Consider the following 17,916-nt stretch of genomic DNA (forward strand, 5'->3'; position numbering starts at 1 on the left):
AGGATAGAATTTAAAGGTTTGAGAAACATGAAATCTCAAACTGGAAGTGTGCAATAACATTTTCCAAGAGAATAGGTTCATAAAACTCTGCTAAGGACTCAATACTTGTATTTCTAGAGAGATTTCAAGAAGAACACTTGAGAAGACTTGTGCACCCAAGGATTTCAAGAACTAAAGCATTTCAACATTTGCTTTTATGTTTATTAATAGGTATTTTATCTATTATGTTTCTTTTTAAAGAGCAAAAGCTTCAAGAAGGAGAACACCATTAGTTAATTTCATTTTCTTCCGTTTTCATTTTTTTTTTTTTGACAATTAAGAGCGGAAGAGAGATTATGATCAGAATACTTTTATCCGTGCATTGCTAGTTCTGACTGAAAAAATAGAAAAAGTAATGGAGTAAGGAAAGTCAATGAAGCCATGATTGAGTTGTACAATTTAGTTTGAAGAAAATGCAAACTACCCTTGATGACGTAAAAGTTCATTACGTATATATGTATATATAATATAATGTCAATGTCACGAAAAACTCCAAGCTAATAAAGATAAATTTATTCAAAATTAATTTGTGATTACTAAAATTCAACTAACACATATGTGATTATTGATAGGTATATTAATTTGAAGTTTTACCACCTATTTGTCATAAATGTATTAGTTTTTAATTTTTTTACAGTATTAATTCAATTTAATAAAAATTAATGGAGAGAAAATTTATTAGAAATTTGTCATAAAGTGTACAAGTGCAGGATTTTTTTATGATAAAGATTATTTTAGGTAAATTTATTATATATATCAGTTTAATTTTTCTCATGATATAAACTCGGTAGAGTACGATAATTCGTGGGAAAACGTGCACTTCACTTCGTCATTGAATTTCCCAAACAACATCAGTCGATCCCCACCCTTAAAAATAAATAGAAAATTCCGAAAAAAGAGAGATTGTCCACGAAACAGCGTCCCACCTTCGAGGACCTCAAACGCACCATCGAAATTCGGTTCGAATCTTGGGAGACTTCATCGTTCCAGACCACTACAATTTGCTTGAGGATTTTAAGAACCTAGAACCCCACGAGCACAGAAACCTGAGATTCGAGGTTCTTGTCTCCTCAACTGGGCTTCAACTCCAGTTTCGTCGAGGACCCAGTTCCGTTTTGCCCCCGCCATGGTGGCGTAGAAGTGCTCCTTTCGAGAAGGTAAAAATCCCATCTTTGAGGAGCATCTTTCAGCTCTCCAGATTCTTGCTGCGTTTAATCTGAGTTGGGTGGTGTTTCCATGGCCTATGGGTCGTGCGTTTTGCTAGTTTCACGCCTTTTTCAAGAATTAAGCCGGGTTCTTGAAATTCTTGGTCCGAGTGGTACGTTGTTGCTGTGATCACTTGAAGATTTTTGGGTCGTATTTTCGTTGTGTAAGGCTATTTCTCCTGTTTTCTCTTCTTGAATTCATCTTTTTAGGGGTATGGTTCTGATGGGGCGTGTGTTTGCGTGTGTTATTTTTGGTTAATGTTTTCATATTGGTTTGGTTGTTCATCGGAGTGTTTGTTTATTTTTGCAACTTCTTTCGTGTTGTGTTGTTTCGGTTGCTGCTGTTGGTATTGTTGCTGGCGTGCTGTGTTTGGTATTTAGTAATTTGTCGGGCTCATTGAACGATGCTGCGAGCATACTCTTTTTGTGTCGGCTTGATTGCAATCCATGAACTGTGGACTGTGAAATGTCTTTTTCATATTTAGGTGTTTTTCTTTGGAAAAATTTATTGTTGAATCTTCCCCGAAATGGAAGTGAAGAAAGTAAAAGTTAGATTTCCAGGCTCCTGTTCAAAATGATTGTGAAGGTTCAGCTATTAGTTACTGTCAGAGCCAACTTTAGGAGAGTGAAAACTATTTCATGACTTCAGCAAGGTCCATTACTGCTCGTCGAAGCAAGTAGTGATGTGATCAAATGAGAAGCTGAGGATACTTATGAAAATATAGTCGATTAATTAGCTCACCATGGTGTACTGAAACCAGACTGCTTCCCAAAATAGAGATGGTAGTGATTGATGTCTGCTGCATTTCTGATCCTACCATATTGTCTAACATTTCTTTTGTGGGATTGTTTTGTAAGAGGTGATTATGAGAAGCTTTATTTGTCCATTACTTTGTTTATTGACACAAAGATGTTTGACTTTTGTTTTCTTCCTCACTCTTTTGAGTAATCCAGTGTCGACTACATTTTCTCATGGTTTGTGGTTTGTTCATGTTGACACTAAATGACTACATTAGGAAAACTTGCATCGGCCATGGAGGGAAGAGGAAGTGGTGGCAGGCTCCTTCATTTGGGGAATGGAGCAAGGAAGAAACGCAGTAATGCCTTTCGACGTCCCCATGATGAGCTGCAACCACCTTATAATTACATTGACATGGCATCTTCTACACCACCTCCTGATAACTTTAGTGAAGCTTCTGTTGACAAGAATGTGGATTATGGTATTTATGCTCACAAGGAGACACATCTGAAGCAGTTTTCCTCAAGTGCATCGTGCAATAACGTGGCAGATGCTGGAGAATCTCAATATGCCTCCGCACATAGTTTTTGTGGAGGAAACGAACAGATGCGCAGTGCTACCGATTCCAATACATCTGGTGAATGTGCTCTTGCCCCTGCTAATTGCGAAGTAGCCAAAGGAGCAGCAGCTCTTCATTCACCACCGATGAACGAGAATAAAGTGAAAAAAGTCAAGCTCAAGGTTGGGGGCATGACTCGAACCATCCACACCAACTCAGATGGTGTCTCAGTCGTTGGGTCCTCTTCAACAAAATATTGCGGCTCATCAGATATTATGGGGCCTGGTGAAAATGCAATGCTTGAGGTAATAAATTGAATGGCTTACATGGACCCTACTTATAGTCATGCTATACTCTTTTAATGTATTTTGAGTTAAACTAACAAATCTCTCTCTCTCTCTCTCTTTAGAATGGCTCCTCTAGATTTCACACTCTTTCTTCTGACAAGGCAAGTCGCCAGCGAGGGGTGCCATGGTGGAAGAATTTCTCTGCTAGTAGTTTCAACATAGGGAAGGCGGATTCTTCTGGCAGTAGTGAGTCAGTTCGCAAGAGCAAGCGAGTTCCTAAAAGGCGTACATTTGATGGGGATTATGGAGCTGATGATTATGAGATTCTAGGAAAGGTCAATGTACCTAGATTCAATGCCGAGGACAATGATGAGTGTGATGAGGATTACGAAGGGGGAAAAAGGAGACAACAGAAATTATCGGAGGTGTTGAAGAGACAGTTTGAGGGCCCGCATAACGTGAACACACGGATAAATGCCCTTTCAGCCAAAGAAGCTAGAAAGTCCAAATCTGCCAGGACATTTGAAGACGATGATTATTTGGAAGAAGAAGAACCGACTTCAGATGTTGAACCCACGATTAAGAGGAAGAAAGACAAGGCACGCCGTCTCGAGTCTTTAGGGGGTTCTGAAAGGGAGACGACAGTGATTACCCGTCAACGGGCACTGCAATCAGGCAAAGATACATTCTCTGATGGTAGGTCAGATATAGTCAAACTTTCAAATGGTTTACCTCCTGCACCACCTAAAAGTGAGTCATCTGTCGCATCTTCTGTACTTTTTCTATGAAAGATTGTTATGCTCAAAGATGTTTGAGGAAGTTCATTTGTCACAACCAGAGCAAAAGGATACGCTCTCTGAAGTTGACCGACAACTGAAGAAAGCCGAGGCTGCCGAGAGACGTAGGATGCTGGCCGAGAAAGCAGCTATGGAATCTCAGGTTGGCTTCTATGTTTTTTCTCTCATACTATATTTTAACAGCTTTTCCGCTTGCTTGACCATCACTCTTCGTAGCCATACTCTGGCCTCTCTGTATATAGTACTTCGTGAACTGCATGAATCCTCAGGAGGAATTTAAGATTAGATTTGGCTTGTTTCCAGGCTGAGGCAATCAGGAAGATACTGGGCCAAGATTCAAGTAGGAAGAAGCGAGAGCAGAAGATCAGGAAACGACAAGAAGAGGAAGCCGAGGTATTTACTAATATCCCGCGATATTTCCTTTTTTAATAGAAGGGACTAATTATATACCTCCTTTTATTACGTTTAGGAGAAGGCTGCCAATGCTATGATAATTAAATCAGACACAGTGAGATGGATTATGGGGCCTGTGAGAACGGTAGTCACATTCCCAGAGGAGATGGGCTTGCCAAGTATATTTGATTCTAGGACTTGCAGGTAACTGCTTCTATGTTTTGTTCACAGACCTTAGTCCTTCCTCCAATTTTGGTGGCACCGCAATTTGCTACCGTACTATAGGAGCACGTAGCTTCTGATGTGATAAGTCAACTGCATTTTGATCTGACTAAAGCCTTATGATGTAAATTTTCAGCTACCCGCCGCCCCGTGAAAAATGCGCTGCTCCCTCCTGTATGAACCCATATAGGTACCGGGATTCAAAGTCGAAGTTACCAGTGTGCAGTCTCGATTGCTACAGAGCTATACAACAAAAATCACAGCCACTGATTGCCTGCTGATGGAGCGGGATGTCTTTCCTGTAGTTTCATGAATGACGACATTTCTGGTGCGGATCTTCACATTTCTAATGGTGATTTAAGGTGGGTCATTGGACGTACTTGATTGTAAGGTTAATACTTGATCACAAGTTAAATAAGATACTGTCCCTTGGGTGGCAGGGGACCTTATATTTTGTAGCATATCTGTCTTGCGTTAAGCTATGAAGCCAGTTGGGTTGATCTGGGTTGATAAGCTAGTAGTTCGGATCTTTCGAGGGTAGCTTTTTTTTCGTTCCCTTCATTAGATTTTCGATGCTTGTACTGGTGCTATGTAGCCGGTGTCCCCAAAAGGGGTGTAATTCAGTCGGCGGATCGACCTCTCAATGGCATGAGCAATCTTCACTGGCTTCTCTGGACTTGTAGCAGCATTCACTCTACACTCTATCCTTTCCTAGGAATTCTTAGTTTCTTCTTACTTGATAATTACAGTGAATTCCGTGGCAGCATGATCGGCTTTCGGACAGTGAGGAGACATTCTTTAGCCTTTCAAGATTTCTCGCACTTGGGCTCCGTTTGTTTAGAAATATACTCGGACATTGCTGCAGAACAAGTTCTGAGAAAGTCATTTTTAGGGAAAATGCATGAAAAGCAGCGTTTCCAAACCCAGTCAAGGAACCGGTTTGGCTTCCGGTTCGCATGTCTACTGGTTCAAACCATGTTGAGGGTTTGATCCCTATTGTTGCCGCCTCTGCGTGCTTTATTTATTTATTTATTTATTAAAGATCCAATCAAGCCAAACCTGGTGAAGGGGTCAAATCCGGGCTTGACCGGTTTTTGACTACTTCGGTTCTCAAGTAAAACCCGAACCATTTCAACCGGTCGAGCCGGCCCGGTCTTTATTGGGTTTGAAAAACGCCGGCGGAAAAGTTTGCGATGGTTTTTCATGTCACCAACAGGCTTTTGAAATACATAGAAAGGATGAGTGCAAAAAGCAACAACGATATTATTTGACTGTATTGACACAAAAGATGAGTCTAGGAAAAGGTGGAATTTTCATTATGCAGGTGAGGTCAAAATGTAATTGCGTTGCTAACGTGATAAGGAGAATAACTATTGAAAAGTTTCTTAAATTTTAACTTAATGTATAATATTGTCTCTAAATTTTTTATTTATTCAATATAGTTTATGAACTTTAGTTTAATATGTAATGTGATTTATGAATTTTGATTTATTCAATAAAATTCCTAAACTTTTAGGAGATGTGTAATTTAGCTCCTAAATTATATAAAAATATAACCTTTGAACTTAAATCAGGGGAACGATATAAAATTAGATATTTTATATAGTTTAGGGAACATATTGAATATTTAACAAAAAAATTATATACATCATTGAACAAATTAAAAGTTTTAGAACAATATTATATATTGGGTATTGGGTTAAAGTTTATGAACTATAATAAGTCTCGATTCGGGAAATGAATGATGTTGTTTGGCAATCGACACACTACTAGCTTGATGCCGTTTAACTTGGCGATTGAGCTTTTTACAAAAGGGATACGTGCATTAGAAGTACTAAAACTTATTATGAAAACGCAATTAAATCTTAAAATTTTTAAAAAGTGTAATTAAGTTCTAAAAGTTGTCACGAAAATTCAATTAAGTCTTAAAACTTTCAAAAATTTTAATAAAATTCTAAAACTTATCTCGAAAGTGCAATTGAGTTTTAAAACTTTCAAAAAGTATAATCAATGGAATGACTTAGATTAAACCACTTTGATAAGTTTTAGAACCTAATTGCACTTTTTGAAAGTTCTAATATTTAAATTATATTTTGTGATGAATTTTAGGGCTTAATGATATTTTTTCAAAATTTTAGAATTAAATTGCATTTTCATGATAAATTTTAAGATTTCTATTGTATTTTATTCTTTACAAAACGTGCGAGACACGTGGCAATCTCCACTCGGCCCACTTCGAAATTCGTCGATTCTCCAGAGGAATCCATTGACGGCGAAAACACACACACTCTCTCTCTCTCCCTCCCTCTCTTCCCTCCCCCGTCTCGCGGTGCTCAGCGCCGTCGTCGCCGCCGCCGCCGCCGCCAGCCTCGGAGCACCGTCATGGCTCGGGCTCCGGCCAAACATGGTCGCGATCAAGCTCTGGTTCGTGCTCTCTCTCTCTCACGCTCTTTTGCTCTTTCGCGCGCTCGGCGTAAGGCGAACAGAGGACTGCGTTTTGCAGCTGGCGATCGAGTGTTTCTCGATGTGCATTGCAGCTTCGGGCTTTCGGCTTTTCGGCTTTCGGTTGCTCTCTAGGGCGGCGATTGTTTCGAGTGATGGATGATGTGGGGTCGGTTCTTGGTCCGTCTCGAGCAGCTAGATTCTTCCGCCTTGATTCGTACTTGCAATTTCGAGCGATTGAACTGGGACGGCGGGTTTCGTAGGGTTTAGGGAATTGGTTCTCTTTGATGTTGGGGCAACGTTCCTGTGCCTACTTGCGACCTCGCGAAGACGTCCTTTTTTTTTTTTTTTGGGCTTTCTGGAGCCTTGGTTTCGTTGCGCGTTAGAAAAAGATCGTTGCTTTGGTGGGTCTCATTGTAAGTTCTTTGTAAAATTGGTATGTTGAAGGAGTTGGGGATCATGGGTAGCTGCTGTTTTTTCGCATGTACTTTGCTGGTATAGTAGCTGTTCAGTTGATTTCTCTCTTGCCATTTTCTTTGGCCACTCCACCAGGATTTCCAGGGATTTTTGAATGACTTGCAGGATTGGGAACTTTCACTCAAAGACAAGGACAAGAAAATAAGGCCAGACAAGGTATAGTGTTACAGTGTTATATGTATTGACATGCTTATAGACTGTATGCTTGAATGATGGTATATCCACTCATTTTCCTCCCTTCTAAACTTCCCAAAAGGTTTGCAAAGTTTTGGGTCCCAGATATATATGCAACAGATGGGTAGTACATAAATTGCGCTTAGGCACTGATCTGATGTTCTCTGCTTGAGTGATCAAGTGGTTGACATGTTAACATGCATTCTTTATGTCTTCTTCTATGTTTGGAGGGTATACAAGACATTCTGTTGCATTTTGTATTGGGGAGGAAACTGATCTGTACTGGCTTTGATCTCATTTTGTGAATATCAAGAGGCATAGCCAGCATTCGCTTGATATATATTTTGGAGATTGAAGTTATGTTACTGAAGTGTGTGTGAACATGTATGGAAAAGCTTTGAGAGCATATAAATGGTCAAGTCTTTCATTGGTGCTTTTGCAGGAATCACCGTCATCAATGAAAGGATATCCTAGTGTGGATAAAAAATCAGGAATCAATCTCAGTGGTAGCGCAAAGAGTCTGGGAGGTGGATTCTCAACAGAAGAGTCTGCTCCGGATGCTGCTTCAGAAAAGGAGCTGGTAGGAATTCTCCTCTTATGATGCTTTAATAATCAACAGTTGTTGTCTCTAGGTATGTGAAGTTAGCTTCACATGCTATTTGTCTGATTGATGCCCTCAATGACAGGGTAATGAGTTCTTCAAGCAGAAGAAATTTAATGAAGCTATTGATTGCTATTCAAGAAGCATTGCCTTTTCACCAACTGCAGTAGCTTATGCAAACAGGGCAATGGCCTATCTCAAGATCAGAAGGTATAGAGTGAGGTTGTCGGTCCATGTGACAATATATCTATTTCATAGCTCTACACTACTATTACTACTTCTATCACCACCACTAGTACTATTATTATTGTTCTTTGGGCCAGACTTCCCCCTTTGAGTTCTAAATTTCTCTATCATGAGAGAAATGCACATATATTGCAGGAAAGGGGAAATTCTCTGATAAGTCATAACGTAGAAAATCAGAGAAGGAGCATATTAATTGGCTTTCTTTCCTGTCATTATTTCCTTGGTGCCTTAGGTTCAAAGAGGCGGAGGATGACTGCACAGAGGCCTTAAATTTAGATGATCGATACATAAAAGCATACTCACGCCGAGCAATGGCAAGGAAAGAACTTGCAAAATATAAAGAATCACTTGAGGGTATGTGAGCCAATATAATGTCATGTCCATTGACTTGAAAAGATTGTAGACTGGTGAATTTAATAGAAAACATAGTTGGTGCCGATGATGTTCCTGTTATATATTCTTGAATCTTTACATATGATCTGCCAGGCCGGGTATATTAATCACAGCTAACTGCAGATGCCGAGTTTGCTCTTCGGTTGGAGCCACAGAATGAAGAAGTCAAGAAACAGTATTCAGATGCAAAATCTTTGTATGAGAAAGTACGCAATTGGCCTCTATCTTATGTTTTTGGCATGTAACTTCTGTCACTGAATCCTTTTTAACCAGTATAACTAGATAAAAATCACAGAAGATGGTCAAGAGCTTCAGGAAGTAAATTATGCATTTAAAACTACACCTTGATATCATATCCTAGAAAAAAGAAAAAAAGCAATTTTGGGTTCTACTGGCACCCAGGCATAGAAGGTCTTCTTTTTTGTTAAGTTTGTTTTGTATAACCATTTCCAATTCAGCATTAAAATTAGTTGGATGGCCCATTCTAGGAGATTCTAAAGAAAGCAACCGGGGCATTGAGAAGCTCTATTCAAGGTCCTCAGAAATCAGGGAAATCAGAAAAGGGATGCCACTCATCCTCTGTCAGTAACCAGCGGACAGAAGCAGCTGCAGTTCAAGATCATAGCAAGGTATGAACTTTGTATTATTTCCAGTGGAGTTGCAATTATTTTGTGAACTTTGTGTGATTGCAAGAATTTAGTAAAATTAGTTATCTTTTGTGAGGTTGATTGTGTGAACATTGAGAGGCTTTTGGAGTAGATTGCTAAGGAACATGGTTGCATTGGTAAAGTCTCTGACATCTGTTGAACTGATTTTCTATTTTTTTCTGAAAGAAAAAAAGAAAGTGGTTTCTAGCTGGGAGTGGGGGTAGAAAACCAGAAACAAATTGAGCAAGCTAGGCAAGGATCTTCATTATATATAAAGACTGACCCATTTCTGCAATTCTAGAATGCCTCCAACAAAAGAATGCACAGGAACACAGGATGTGAAAAACGACCTTCCTTTTTGACCTTTGATTTGTGGGGTGGGGAAAGGGCTGGTTCATCTTCACCTTTATGACTTTTCAAAGTTTAAAAGAAGAGGGTTCTGTTTCTTTTTTACCTTGACGAAACTCTCGAACTAGTAGAGGGCAAGGAGTACCATTTGTGTCAGTTGCTCTGGGCATAAAACAATTGTGCATAAAGACATGGAGTCACTGCTTCAGCTTAAACCATTTGACAACTTATTCTGTCAAGTGGAGCTGCAAGAAACAAGAGTATGCCAAGAATTATGAGTACTCAGATTTTCTACTGATTGTTGAGCAGAATATAATTGGGTCTTAACTCTGTCATCAGATCTTTATACCTCAAAATTTCATATTCTTCCAATTGCATATTTGATCATTGGGAAATCCAATGGCATTGATGGCATGTTTGAGAATGTAGTCTGTCAAGTGGAACTGCAAGAAACAAGAATATGCCAAGAATTATGAGTACGTGGATTTTCTATTGATTGTTGAGCAGAATATAATTGGGTCTTAAATCTGTCATCATATCTTTATACCTCAAAATTTCATATTCTTCCAATTGCATATTTGATCATTGGGAAATCCAATGGCATTGATGGCATTTCTGAGAATGTAGTCTGTCAAGCGGAACCGCGAGAAACAAGAGTATGCCTAGAATTATGAGTGCTTGGATTTTCTACTGATTGTTGAGCAGAATATGATTGGGTTTTAAATCTGTCATCATATCTTTATACCTCAAAATTTCATATTCTTCCAATCGCATATTTGATCATTGGGAAATCCAATGGCATTGATGGCATGTTTGAGAATGTAGTCTGTCAAGCGGAACCGCAAGAAACAAGAGTATGCCTAGAATTATGAGTGCTTGGATTTTCTACTGATTGTTGAGCAGAATATAATTGGGTTTTAAATCTGTCATCATATCTTTATACCTCAAAATTTCATGTTCTTCCAATTGCATATATGATCATTGGGAAATCCAATAGCGTTGATGTCTTGTTTGAGAATGTAGTATGAGTCTTCAGACTTTAGATGGTTTGTGAATTTGCTTCTTTTGTGAAAATATGAAGCAATCTTTTTCCAAGCATCATGAGTTGCTGGATTTTTTGTAAATAAATAATATAAAAGGAGAGAGAGACCCCGAATGTAATTCTGGTTATTTCTACACCTTTGACAGGAGCACAATGGGCCAGTGTCCTTGAAGCCTTCCATCCACATCGAGGAAATAAAAAGCAAAAGCAATAAAGCTAGAATTGAAGATGACTCCAAGAAGACTTTCAAGGATGTCAATGGTTCTGTTGTAGAGAAATCTAAGGTCCTCCTATAAGCTCTCTTGCTTTTTCGTTTGACCCTGGAACATTCATAAAAATATTCTATGGTGCTTTTGCCCTTTTTAAATTTTCTTTTTCCAAAAATGTCTTGTATTATGCCTGGCTTGTGCACAACTGAAAATTTACACACTGGAATTATTGACTTAGTTTTGTACTCTCTCTCTCTCTCCCTCGGTGAATCTTCAGGGACATGAGAGATCTGGAAAGCAAGAACTGAAGGTATCAGTGCAAGATCTTGCTACTCGAGCAGCTTCTCGAGCTATGTCTGAAGCAGCTAAAAATATCACCCCACTGAATTCAGCCTATCAGTTTGAGGTTTCTTGGCGAGGATTCTCTGGCGATCGTTCTCTACAAGCTCGTCTATTAAAGGTTCTTGTTATCATTTACCTTTGTAATTATATCCATTAACTAATTGTTCTCGTTTATTAAAGGTTCTTGTTATCATTTAGCTTCATAATTATATTCATTAACTAATTGTTCTTGTAGAATCTTGAATATGCTATTAGTTAAAAGTTTGGTTTGCTCTACTAATTGGTCCCTTCTGGGACGCTCAGTACTTAGTCCATGGCATGAGTGTGGTCTTTAACACTCACTTCCTTTCATTAGGTAAGAAATTGGACAGAAGATCATTTTCTGGGTAAATACGTGGCTTTAATGAACTTTTGGAAAAAGAAGACAGTCCTTACATCTCTGTGAGAATTAGTTAATTCGTCAGAGTAAGATTAGCTTATCCAACTTTTAGCATTGCTAGATCCTCCATAATTTTTGCCTGAAATGTGGTAATGTGATAGCTTGCCTAGTAAGAATGTGGATGTTCAATGTATGCACTATAGATCTTAGGATTGATTTGTGCTCTGTTCCTGTAGGCAATCATATTAACAACTGTCTTGATGTCTCAACTTCTCTCTGTTTGTTATTTGTAGGTTACTTCTCCAGGTTCTTTGCCACAGATATTCAAAAATGCACTCTCTGCTCCTTTACTGGTTGATATCATCAAGTGTGTAGCCACATTTTTCACGTAAGTACAGGATCTTGTTATTATATTTGTCCAGGATGTCTTTGGACTTTGTTTGAGTTCAGTGCTATTTCGTTTGGCTAATTTTCTACCTTTTGACAGTGAGGACGTAGATTTGGCTGTTAATTACTTGGATAATTTGACGAAGGTCCCAAGATTCGATATGATAATTATGTGTCTTTCTTCTGAAGATAAAGCTGGTATGTTCACTTCTGAAGTATAAATAGGTTACCTATTGATTTCATTTATTTTCGATGTCTTTGAAATACACATATGCACACCACATGGCTCAATGTAATTCAACTGTATGTTGCTGCTTGTTGAGGCGCACTGTCATAAACCATCTCAGGAGCCGATGCTTGGGTAACATCTACCATGAGCATCCATATTTCTTCTGATAACATCTGAGCATTTGCTTCCTGCCATTCCAGTGGATGCTCCTGCTGAGTTAGATGATCACTGAATAATTATTGTTGCTCATTACATTTTGTCTTTCTTGACACCTAATTCAACTACGGTGGACCAGGGGTTACCTTGATCTGAGGAGTAGGAGTCGACGTGTGGATGTCTGTATTTGCATGTTTAGTCGCGACATTTAAATTTGACCTTAGCAATGACGGAGCAGATGTTTATAGGATTTTCAAAGCACAATCCATGTGCTTGACGTCTTTTTGCATCTACAAGTTAACACCGATGCCAATTGCCAAGAAGGCAATGTAAAACAGATTAGGCCTAGTATTGCCATCATGAGGTCATCTTTGAAAACTTTGGATATGAGAGATTTTACACATCTAAGTGTGTAAGCTGAATGAACGGTATATTTTGGAGAGGGTGAAAGCATTGATGACACTTTAGGGTCGTGACCATATACCTATTTCTTGTCAATTGATGAGGGTGCAAAGACCTGGCAACATTGGCCATGGGAAAATGGAAATATTTGAGAGTGGAACTTCTTTAATTGTTGATTGGACTGAGAATCTGACCATAGTTCTCTTTTGGAGCAGATCTTCTCAGACTATGGAAGGATGTATTCTGTAGTGAGGCTACTCCAATCGAGCATGCAGAGACTCTTGATAATCTCCGCGCCAAATACTGCCTTAAGCAGTGAGATATGTGGAAGACAATTTGGAGCTGGGACGTTTTTCCTTTTAACACTTACGTGCATTTGTCCATTTTATTAGAGAAATCTTATTTCTCCTTTGATTTGTTCTTTCTGCCCATGAAAAGCTTCAGAAGATCGATGGAAGTGCGACATTCAACGTGTAAAAATGGTGCCTGTCCCGTTATACAGTGTACAGATGATTGTTGTGTATGGTTCATATATGCATAGAAATGCGTCCATGAATATTAATACCATGGGGCATGAGTAATGTATATCTGGGTTCTAGAGGTGTCGAATACATCCTCTTCATCCCTCGGCCAATTTCTACAAATTGTTGGGACTTCTTGGGCGGTCTTGTGTTGAAGTCTCTTCTGCTCCTGTTCTTACTCGAAGTTGGCGGCGAAAGTACTGGAATCGGAACTTGTTCTAGCAGTTGAAGTCTCTCTTTTGCGCCAAATCTTTCATAGCTCGAATGCCAATCTTTCGATATGTTGATTGTCTTCTCAAATGCTGCTAATGATCATTCGACTCTCGATTAGTCGTGGATCGCCCCTGGGAGTGATCTTCTACGTACGTCCTTGATTTTACCACACATCAAGTCAAGTAAATTGCTGCTACAAGCATGCCCTGCCTCGTTAGCATCAACCATTTTCGCAACCATCGCCTGCCCCTCTTTTTCCTATTCTTTTTATCTTCTTCTTTGTTGTTCTTTCCGTAGAAAGTATTTCTTTTTTTCAAGCCAGTAACAAATTGTTTCTTTCGATTTCGCTTTTTCAGCTGTTTTAAGGTATACCCTTTCTCATATTTTTGACTTATGTATGATGTTAGCACGGCGTTAAATGTTCATATTAGCATTTCCCTAACGTCCTTTAATCGAACGATCATCTAAAGCATCAAAACAACATGAATCCGAGAGCTTAGAGAGATAAAAAAGTTCATAGGCTCAATTGATCGCTTGATGAAAGTTTTAAAGCTAGCGATGTTTTCTCCTATAGCCAAGTGGGAAGTAAAAAATACTATCCTCAGTCAGATCATGCATCTAATCCTCTGGTCAATCGTCACAAATCTCAAAGAAGATAAAGGAGCTCTATCCATATGTTTCGTTTGGCAAACTAAGGTCCAATCAAAACGAGAAGAAAACAAAGTTCGGAAAGGCCTTGTATGCAACAATTGATTGGGCAATTTTCAAGAAGCGTCTTTTTCCCATGGCCAGACAACAGATACAAACGAAGCACCCATGACCTTCGGTATCAAACTCTCTCCCTGGCAATTTGCATTGATTGGAACAACGCGAAATGATTGCAAGATCCAAACAAAGCATCACTCCAACAGCAGCAACATCACACGAAAATCAATATGAAGGGTCTCTTTCTCTATTATCCATCTCTTTCCTCCACTCACTGTTGAATCTCGTCATCTAGATAAGTCCCCACATGAATAACAGCAACATGAACTTTCAAGAAGATGATTCAAGTCGCTGTATCGGCTAATTCAGTTAGTCTGTCAAATATAGATGTTCCTATGTCATCCTTCCATGCGTCGCAGCTTCTAATTTTGCCCCCAAACTAGTACAAATATACTCTCGGGCTTGAATTCATACCACGAGTCCTTAAAACGGAGTCTACCCTAGCGACTTACTTTTGTGAAGGTTGACAGTCTTGTCTTTTGCCAGAGAAAAGGACGACAATTCACTATATTTGATGATTATTAAAACATTTGATGACCAGTTGGTCATTACACGAGATTACATAGTGGAACAACATAACATCCACAACACCACCCGGAAAGCAGAAAAAAAGAAGAGGAAAGTAAGGTTTGTAACTTTCACGAATATTAGACCAGAATTATTTCTCGACATAAAAATGCAAAGACGATGCACAAACCCTACAATCGCCAAGCCGACAGAAAAAATGCATGTATGTCAAACCTAGAGATAGAGAGAGGGTGGAACGGAGCTGTCTTTAGGATAATTTCTCTTCAATGGTCAACTCCTCCACGATACTCCCGTGGTTGAGAGGATTGAAGACCTGGTGGATCTCACAGCACTTGTTAGGCATTATGATGGGCCCGAGCGGCGATCCCTTTTCATGATTGAGTGTCGAGCACTTGCGGGCGATGATGACCGAGTTGACGACCTCGTCTGTGGGATGAAACACCGAGAGAACCTGGAACCCTCTTAGGTCACTGGCCTCGATCACAGGATACAGAAAAGCCCTAGCCCCATGTGCACTTCGGATCATCAAGATTGAATCATTGGCCATGTACTTGCTCAAATGTTCAATAACCCTAATCTTTTGCTCCTTCTCCATACCCACCAAAGCTGCCAAGAAAATGACATCATAGTCCCTCAAGGCACATGTGACATCCATTATATCTGTGGTGTGAAAGAACATTCTCTTGGACAGGTCAGGGTCAGGTGAGACCAATTGGAGTGCCATGGAATTGGCCGAGGCGTCAATGTCATAGTTGTGGAAATGAGTCTTGGTCAGGTGGTTAGAGGCTAGGACAATTGAGGTCAGCGGGAGCGGGCCGGAGCCCACGAAGGCAACCCGGCTTGGCTCGCGCCCTGAGTGGTGCTGGCTCAAGATGGTGAACTCAAGTTGGCTTAGCTTGAGGTAGTTGGTGAAGTAAGGGAAGATGTGAAGGTGATCAATCGGATTGTCATATGAGGCCAAGATGGAGGAGTAGTGGCTCTCTAAGAGACCCTCACCTTCGCCACAAAGCTTGATGAGGTTGGACCTCATTTCTTGAACCTTTCTGCATAGTTTTGTGACATCGATCGGGTAGTTTGGTGGCATGCACGTGAGGACCAGCTGGTTGAACAGCATGTTGACATCTTTGCATGGTTTGAGAGACTCGAGGCTTGAGATCTTCTCGTACAGTTCGCATACTCTTTGGACAAGAGGGTCTTGTTGGCATCCCATGTCGACACTATGAGGTTATGGAAGCAAAAGTTTACACAGCAAATGAAGAAGGAAATGTTTGAAAATTCAGAGAGAGAGAGGGCGATGTGGTCTTCCTCACAAGATCAGCTCGATTTGTGACAACATCGAGGGTTCCCATGGTTGACTATTTATGGAGGGTTTGTGGGGACCACGCTATGTGGAGGATTGCGCTATTTCCCCTCTATTATAACTTGCGTTGGAGACTTTGTTGTGCGTTTTTTTTTTTCATAGGTGAAATTTATTTGGTTAAATGAGTTTAATCCATTTATATTGTCGTTCACGCTACATCTTACTTTATCAATTTTAATATTATTGTGTGGCACTGGTCGTATTTCGTAATATAATTTATCTTTGAAATGTGAGCCAATAAAGTTATTGAAGTTAGAGATTTTGAATTATGAATTATATGTGAATGGAAAAGCCAATGAGCTCATAAGTATTGAGGTTGGGAAAAGTGGGGTTGAAAATTAGCAATCCTCTGTAGAAAACTTGTCCCTTCGTATGAGTGCATCTACGTTACCTAAAATGCAACAAAAAATTGAAATTGACTGGAATATGATTCTCTAAGGTCTTAGTTTCGTGTTGAATTCGTGCACAGAATGACCGGAAGATAATGGCGTGTGGCACGATGCTCCTGTATCCCGCAATCAGACGCAATGAACTGACTTTCACCCCCTTCTTGTTTCGGCTTTTTCTCCGCCACTGAAGGGGACAATTCATGTGGGGTGAAAAGCTTGAAATCTCCCACTCCCATCCAAGCGAGATGGACAACGATACATACTCATAGATCAAGAAACAAGACGAACGGAAACTGACAGACGAAGAAGCGGGCAGAGGTCGACATCCAAGACCCTTTCGGTATGGTGTTAAGGAGGGTATTGTGTTAAGAAGTTTTCCAAACCCCAAGTTACTGGCGAGGACAACGTCAAGAACGTCCCTGTCTTGACGTTTCCTAAAGGTGTCTGCGTGAAAACTGACGCGGACGAAGCGGGGGGAAGTTGACATTTTTGGCCCCTTTCCAATGCGAGGTTAAAAGGGCTTTCCCACCCCCGAAAGATTACTCGCGACAGCGCGAAACATGCCTCCCAGTGTGACGTTTCTAGAGATGGTATTATGTGCGAGGGGGTGCTCAGATTCTCTCTAGCCTATCTTTTCACACGGCTCTAGTTCTCACCTCCCCGTAATGCTACCCAGTCAAATGAAAACGCAGTGAGATTCTTCATCTTACGAGATGAACAGGATCTATCTCCATGAAGGGATGCCGATCTCTGGCGAGACGGCATCGTACCCAGTTCACCGCAATCGCTCTCTTGATCGATCGAATCTTGGAAAGGGTCTCGAGTAGAGTTCTCTGCACAGGAGGGTCTTCGCAGGACTGGTCTATTGGGGCGCGGGGGACTGCAGCGTGTGCCTCCTTGGTGTGAACGCAAAGATTCTCGCGAGAAGATCGTTTTCTATGGAAACCCTAACCTAGGGAAGGCGTGCACGTTAATTTCCTTGGAGCATCGCTATCGTGTGGATAAAGGTCACAGAAGGGGGCGAATTTTTCATCTGTGACTGACGGTGCTTTTTGTTTTATTCTATAATTCCTTGCTTTTTAAGTGTGCCGAGCATAATTTCTCGTTTAACTGAGGCTCCATCTGTTTTCGTAAGGGTTTTTTTGATGTAATCGCTTGTGCTTTTATTATCGACAACAAGTTGTACTCAAACATTTTCATAGATAATGAAAATAGCTTTCGTTTATTCATTTTTTTAAAGTGAGACGGATGATCATATATAAAAAAATATTTTCTAAATCATCCATTTCTGTGAAACAAATGGAGGTCGAATATCTTAAGTTTTCGATAAGCGCTTAATATTAACATTAGATTTTTATTAAAATGATCGTTTTGTTTTGATAGGAAAATTGAAAGATAAACTCAATTAACTTATCATAAAATGAA

At 39.9% G+C, this 17,916-nt stretch overlaps 3 protein-coding genes across 4 annotated transcripts; 2 read left to right on the forward strand and 1 right to left on the reverse strand.

Annotated features, from left to right (window-relative positions):
* Positions 1–939: 939 nt before the first annotated feature.
* LOC104428283 lies at positions 940–4,911 on the forward strand. Its single transcript, XM_039307743.1, has 7 exons — positions 940–1,196; positions 2,261–2,847; positions 2,952–3,579; positions 3,668–3,768; positions 3,930–4,019; positions 4,096–4,223; positions 4,378–4,911. Exons 2-7 carry the CDS (start codon positions 2,278–2,280, stop codon positions 4,520–4,522), a joined length of 1,662 nt encoding a protein of 553 aa, XP_039163677.1. The 5' UTR covers positions 940–1,196; positions 2,261–2,277; the 3' UTR covers positions 4,523–4,911.
* Positions 4,912–6,505: 1,594 nt separating this feature from the next.
* LOC104428246 (RNA polymerase II-associated protein 3) lies at positions 6,506–13,376 on the forward strand. Of its 2 annotated transcripts, none has more exons than XM_010041246.3 (12): positions 6,506–6,665; positions 7,236–7,316; positions 7,777–7,914; positions 8,021–8,145; positions 8,414–8,535; positions 8,698–8,780; positions 9,063–9,203; positions 10,758–10,895; positions 11,098–11,280; positions 11,835–11,929; positions 12,029–12,126; positions 12,931–13,376. In XM_010041246.3, exons 1-12 carry the CDS (start codon positions 6,624–6,626, stop codon positions 13,032–13,034), a joined length of 1,350 nt encoding a protein of 449 aa, XP_010039548.2. In that variant the 5' UTR covers positions 6,506–6,623; the 3' UTR covers positions 13,035–13,376. The 2 variants fall into 2 exon arrangements, with proteins under 2 accessions (XP_010039548.2, XP_010039549.2); XM_010041247.3 differs by having other exon boundaries at positions 7,266–7,316.
* A 1,315-nt stretch (positions 13,377–14,691) lies between these two features.
* Positions 14,692–16,077, reverse strand: LOC104428248 (nicotianamine synthase). The gene has a single exon (XM_010041248.3). The coding sequence runs from the start codon at positions 15,950–15,952 to the stop codon at positions 14,990–14,992; it is 963 nt and encodes a 320-aa protein (XP_010039550.2). The 5' UTR covers positions 15,953–16,077; the 3' UTR covers positions 14,692–14,989.
* Positions 16,078–17,916: the final 1,839 nt, after the last annotated feature.

The sequence above is a fragment of the Eucalyptus grandis genome, chromosome 2 (genome assembly GCF_016545825.1).
Source record: "Eucalyptus grandis isolate ANBG69807.140 chromosome 2, ASM1654582v1, whole genome shotgun sequence".
NCBI lineage: Eukaryota > Viridiplantae > Streptophyta > Magnoliopsida > Myrtales > Myrtaceae > Eucalyptus > Eucalyptus grandis.